The following is a 6,789-nucleotide window of genomic DNA, read 5'->3' on the forward strand; positions in this document are numbered from 1 at the left end:
TTATGAACAGTAACGATTCAAGCATTGGGCTCCGTGAAAGTCCACCCTGTCAGCATCCTCTCTATATAATATATATAGTATGTCTCAAGTAATAGCCTCCATAAGCTTGGATTTAATTTTTTTTATTTTTTTTCTCTTCATTTTTTCTCCACTTCTCATCTCAATCGTCAGATTTATTTTTGAACGGTTGAGATTTGATATTTTATAAAATTATTATAAAATTATTAATAATTTTATAAAATATTAAATCTCAACCGTTCAAAAATGAATCTGACGATTGAAATGGAAAGTGGAGAGAAAGTGAAAAGAGAAAAATGTGAGGAGAAGCTGGGTCCCATAAGCTTATGTTTTGCATTTCAAAACCCTTCACATAGTACATGCCTCTTCTTAATACCAATGATATTTGGTTAACATATTTTTTTACTTATCTTAATAAATTTTTTATATATTTAATTTTGTTATTTTGTTATAATTTTATAATATTTATTAATATTGTTAGGGATCACTGGATGCAATAGTATTTCAAAAATATATTATCTTGATTCTCTTGATAAGAAAATAGGGAATCAATAAATTTTATTAGGGTTGGTTAATATATAAGCATATAAAATAAGTATTTCATATACTTATTTATTTATTCAAATTTCAAAATGAGATATTTTTAACTTTTTTATTAGGGTGATTATGTTGTATTGCTCAAACATGAAACAAACAATTTCAAGATTTTTAAATTTCAACATGGCCTACATTTGAAATATAATAAAGGTAATTAATATAGTATTGAATTTAAATATTCATAGCTTTTTAATAAATTAATACATATTTATTGATTCTTTAATTTGTAGTGCTTGAGATGAAAGAAAAACAACTTGAATTGTAACTTTTGCCTAATAAGGTTCATGAACGATATTATTATCTATAATAAGAGCACAATTCTTAAGATGATATATCAACAATATTCACTTTTATAAATGCTAATGAATTTAATTTATTTAAATGAATTTATGGTGGATAATTTATACATTGCAATACTGTGAGGATTCTTACATTGAAGAATTCAAGAAAGCCCAACTAAATGGGGTAATTGAATAGTAGTGCTAGTACGTGTTTCAAGTATGGTCATTGCACAAAAACAAAATCAACAAAACTAGTGGAACTAGGATTAATATATATAGTTTTACTAGTTTCCATTACTTGATATAAGTTGGTAAATTAATTTATTTTAGAAATCTCTATACATTGATTACTTGATATATTAGAATAAGAGATTTTTTTTTGTTTCACTTTGCATTGATTACAATCCAATTCAATTATGGAATAAATGTTGAAACTTAGAATTGCTATATAATCATTTTTTTGTATAGCTGTTACAAGAAGGTAGCTATAAATAAAAACCCTCCTTAAGAAAATCAATGAATAAATGATGGTTATTACTTAATTGTCATTTATTCTTGAATAAATACATGTAAATTAAATAAAAAAATGATAGAAAAATTTATTTAAATTATGTAAATGATAGATTGATCCCATGAAATGGAATAATTTTTCTGGAGTTCTATGAATTTTTTTTCATTAGAGAATTAAAAGAAATGATTAAATTGATCTCAAATAAAATAAAAATTTTTGGAGTTGCGAATGATTATTGAATTATTGTAAATGTATAAACAAAAGTTATTAATATGGAATAAAAGTTGTGAATGAAAAATTATAAATTTTTAACACATGATGCAAATCAGAACTTGTGAATAGCTGTTAAATTATTACGAATTTAAAAATAAAAGTTATTAATATGTGAACAGAAGTTGTGAATGGAAAGTTGTAAATTTTTTTAATATGAATAAAGGGTAAAAGTATCATTTCTTATAATTTCCTAATTATAAAAATGTTCCTTGGGATTCCAGAAGAATTATGCCATTTCGTGAGATTAATTTATCATTTACATATTTTAAATGATTTTGTTTTGTCATTTTTCCAATTAAATAACCATCATTTATAATCACAATAAATGATGGGTATTTAATCTACCCACAAATATACTTTGGTATCTATCTGAGATGCCAAAATTTACTAAAGAAAAAATAACTGGGAAATTAAATACCCTGCATTTATTATGACTATAAATGGCAGATATTTAATTTACCAATTATTTATTTTGAAAATTTATTAATTATTTACCAACTTACAAAAAAAGCCAAAAAAAAAGAATAATTTTAAATGATGGGTTATTTAACCATCATTTATAAATAAAAATAAATAATGAGGATATAATTATTATTTATTTAGGGGATTTTAAATGATAGAATAATAAATAATAGTTGAGAACCGTCATTTATAAGTAAAAAAAATGTCGTTTATGCCTTGTAGTAGTGAAACTCTGTGTATTTGTATTATCATGAATTAAGAATAATTATATTTTTTTTTGTACGCAAATATATAAATATAAACGACCACTTGACAAATATTTCTCGGATGTAAGAATGAACTCATAAATCAACGGAATATAACAAGAAGATAAGTAATTATTCCCGATAGTTCCACAATTGGAAGAGTAGTAAATAATACAATAGAATGTAATAAACTCGCCATCATGCCCAACTCAATGATCTAGATACTGGAATAAAATAAATAAGAAACAAGATCCGAACTCTTGTTCAACAATGAACAAATATTCTTGGATTAAAACTCAAGCCAAAACCCATATTGCCTGTCTCTCTCCCTCTCTCTATATATATTTCTATATGCGTGCGAGCATGTGTGTGTATTACATTATAGGAGAATTATTATTTGTCTGTCGTCTAATTTACTCCATCCATGTGTGCGAAAGGAAGTGAAAGATTGGAGAAGAATGAAAACGGCGCCGTTTAGAAGGGAGAAGGAGCAGGAGCTGCCTGTAAATCGGCAGAAACGTCGGAAACAGGACCCGGGGCAGCTCCGGAGCTCATAAGCTCCACCATGGCACGACGAGGGTTAGTCCTCTGTCTCTCACACAGATCTGGTAAATATACTCCTGCATTATATACCATTAAACAAATTCCTCATTACTTACTATGCCTTTATTGGATTTGAAGCCAAAAATTGTGTAACTAAACGTAGAGGTATCTTGACCAGGCCAAGAAATAAGAATTGCCACGTGTTGAAGAAAAGTTGATCACGGTGGCATGCATAATACTGACTTTTTCTTTAGAGGTGGCCTTAATTATATCCTTAGAAGGAATCTGTAATGCAAGGCAAGAATGGTGAGGAATTAATGATACCTTCACCGGCAGCCAAGTTGAAGTAAAGATCAACAATGTTGGGGCAGTGGTCGTTACAAGGAGGAGCGCAGAGCTTGGCGGTGAAATGTGGATCGAGCAAGGCGTCCGATGAAATGCCCACAGATCGGCGATCAACGCCACAGGCCTTCACACACTGATCCCTCTCTATGTACTCCGACATGCCCTCCACCACCACCTCCGACGTCCGGCATTGGTACTCCACCCTCCCGGATTCCTCCTCCCTCTCCGTCTCCAACACGCATCTCTTCCCCGACGACGCTATCGAGAACGCGCACACCTCCTTCGGTAACTCCTCGCACACTATCTCGCCTGCTCCATTCAATTCCCAAAACCCTAACCAGTTAGTGATCTAGACAATACATTACGTTACGTGTATCCACTTTCATGAATAAGTATGGCAAGAACTGAAATAGTGAAATTGAGTCAGAGTTTTAGAAGCATGTAGAGGTTGTTCTTACCTAGAGATGCATGAACGAAAAGGGATGAGAGGAAGAACGAAGCACAATCTCAATGAAGAAGCCATAGTGTAGTTATATGTGCAAATAGGATTTCAAGGTCTGAATTAAGAAGGACGAAATGGAAACGGTGCAAAAGGTCTGTATATATATAGTTTAAAAACACGTCCCGTCCCTTTAAATAGTATTTTTCAAGACGCGTTTGGAGGACTCAAGAGTCGGCTGACTCTCTAACCACATTTACTTGGAACCCTATAATGAGTTTACATATAAAAATAATTAATAAGGTGCTTTTCTTCTTTAGGGTTGATTCGTTTACTTTCTTGGATGATACGAGTGTTTGATGATCGACGGAGGCCTATATATCGAAGACGTGTTTTGTTTGGTATTTATGAACTTTGAAGTTTTCAACAAAGTGGTGCTCCTATCGTGTGTTTGTTTTGCAAATATTCGTTCATATCTACTCAACGCGTCCACACCTTTCTTGTCCAAGCAGCTAGCTAGCTAGCTTCGTCCTTTCTAGAAGTCTTCGGAGAGGAAGATGAAACTGTTTTATCATTTGCTTGTAGATATTTATATAGTTGCCAATGAATGCTTCAACTTCAATGAAAATGATCCATATATTACAACTGGAAAGTGAAACCAACAGCCTATAATTGATAGTATCTATGACTATATACTATATAAAACATGCTTCGCGTTAAAGTCAGGAATAATATATTTCATTTTTTTTTTAGCATATCATGATCGAGAGTATTCTTAATTTTGGCCGACTTTATATTTTTCAAGACAATTTTAACTTGTGAGAATGTATAAATTAAAGTACTTTCAAAGGTTCACCTACAACTCTCAAAAAGGTACAATTTAAATTTGAAGTTAAGAGGAAAATTTTTTTATATGATCATCTGATAAAGTCTTCAAGCATTATTGGACCCAATTAGTAATAGCTTTATTAAAAACATTTTATATTTTTACATAAAATCAAACACAAGACTTTATGCTTAAGTAACCATAGCTTCTTCCACTATGACCAATGCTTGTTGTTAAATTAAGAGTAAAATTTCTTACAAAAAAATGATTAAGTTTAATTTGCCTACCAGCTCCTAGCCAAAAAGGTCTTGAGTTCAAGTTTTGAATAAGCAACGGCCATTAAATTCACACACTCCTCAAAAAATTACCAGCAAGCTGTCGACCCAGGTTAAAGATTTGGGATACTCATAGATTACCAAAAAAAAAAAAAATGATTGAATGTGGTTTATTCATGTGTGGTTTGAGTAATTAAGTTGTTAGAATTTTTTGTTTGTTGAGAACTGAGAATGGAGAGGTGGGAGATGACAGGTTACTGGCTAGAACAGCTAAGGATGAATTGGGCAGTGGCTGCAGTTGCGAAGAAGCTGACTTCTGAGCTTCAAAGAAAAGTCACATTGGAAAAACTCTCTTTAAGAATTTTCGAATGAATTAAGGCATGCACGAAGGTTCTAGCGCTCGCCTTTTTGTTGGAATGTTTTTAAGACGTGTAGAGACAGCCACTTAATTATTTTTTATTTCGGTTGATTCTAAAGTCAATGTCAATGACTTTCTTCTTTTAACTACCACGGGCCCTAATACATTGCATATAATCTAAGAAATTTAAATACCTCCATCATTCATAACTTATCAATAGATAGTGCAGCTTGTTAAAACTTTTATACCACACACACACAGACACACACATAAATTCAGCTTTTTATTTTCGAACTTTGTCAATTTTGTTTCTAAACCTTAACAATTAATGCATAGTTGAGATATTTTTTTGTGAAATTATTTTGTTGGTTAGATAATTTATTTTAATTAAAAACTAATTCTAATTACTTTGTATAAAACTGTCATAAATCGTAATGTACATTTTTACATTCGCACAGGCAGAAGCTTGGAGAGAAATGAGAAATTTAAAAACTGATTAATTGACCAAAAAATCTTTCCCCTCCTTTAATTCATTGTGTAATGAGACGTCAGGGCGTTTTTTGTTTATTTATTTATCTTCAGTCACTAGCATCGGAACATGGGATACAAATGGATCACATCTTTTGCCCCCATAACACCAGTAGCCTGTAGTACATCAAAGGAACGAGAATGTTATGGAATAGTATGGGCCTCTTATCCCAATAAGAAATCGTAGGCCCAATATTTTGTTTCCATGGATGGTTCAAAGTTGATGGGCTTTCAACATATACTATCATTTTTTGGCCACATGAATTGTAAGGAAGTTTGGGTTCTGATTCTCTACAGTGATGAATTACAGTTTTAACTTTTACTAGTTTGAAGAAAAGGAACCAATACTATTAATCGGCCAGCTCATCCAACGAAAAAACGATGATGTGAATCCCAGAGCCACTGATAGGAAGATTTAATGATTATAGTGGTCATCATCATCATCTATTTGCTGTTTCTCTTTAATAGAAGAGAAGTTTGATGTGATTATTGTTGGCTTCCTCAATTCAAAGCAAAGAATTGAAGAATAATGATGATCCACAGCCACAAGCATAATCCTAAAGAACAACAACACTGTTTTTTCCAAGTACCTGGAAAGCAGAGGGACACATGGAGGAGTGGTCCTCCCTGATCTCTCGCTGTCTCTTTTTAGTAAAATGCTTGAAAAAAGGAGTGTTTTTTTTTTTTTGGGTGCAAAACTTGAACTGATCTATGATGGTGGAATTCCAAAAGGCTGTCCGCTGTCCCATGAAAAAAAGGAGTGTGTGTGAAAGAGAAAGATGAGAAGGAAAGATGGCAAGAGAAGAAAGGAGCAAAGCCACTTTTATGTGGTGCAGCCGATTTAATCTGCTTCCCTTTTATTCTAAGACCACTCACCCTTATATACCCACGAATCTTTTCTTTTTTCTTTGGGCCGAATATATATCCATGAATTCATTGTGTATGAGGGAGAGAAGGACTTTTGTGTTAAATTATGCAATTAAATAAGAATTGTAGCCTCGTCAAGCAACATTAATATATTATTTTCATATAAGTTCAAAGAAGCAAATAGTTGTGTCATGGAATGACCTAACAAGCCCGTTATAATG

At 31.9% G+C, this 6,789-nt stretch overlaps 1 protein-coding gene across 1 annotated transcript; it reads right to left on the bottom strand.

The window, feature by feature from the left end:
• Nucleotides 1-2,499: 2,499 nt before the first annotated feature.
• LOC129299113 (uncharacterized) lies at nucleotides 2,500-3,833 on the bottom strand. Its single transcript, XM_054937554.1, has 3 exons — nucleotides 3,734-3,833; nucleotides 3,255-3,584; nucleotides 2,500-3,007 (listed from the first exon to the last, which is right to left on the bottom strand). The coding sequence occupies exons 2-3, from the start codon at nucleotides 3,433-3,435 to the stop codon at nucleotides 2,862-2,864; spliced, it is 327 nt and encodes a 108-aa protein (XP_054793529.1). The 5' UTR covers nucleotides 3,436-3,584; nucleotides 3,734-3,833; the 3' UTR covers nucleotides 2,500-2,861.
• Nucleotides 3,834-6,789: the final 2,956 nt, after the last annotated feature.

This window comes from Prosopis cineraria, unplaced genomic scaffold, assembly GCF_029017545.1.
Source record: "Prosopis cineraria cultivar Desert tree isolate PC_DT_omini unplaced genomic scaffold, ASM2901754v1 PC1036, whole genome shotgun sequence".
NCBI classification, from domain to species: domain Eukaryota; kingdom Viridiplantae; phylum Streptophyta; class Magnoliopsida; order Fabales; family Fabaceae; genus Prosopis; species Prosopis cineraria.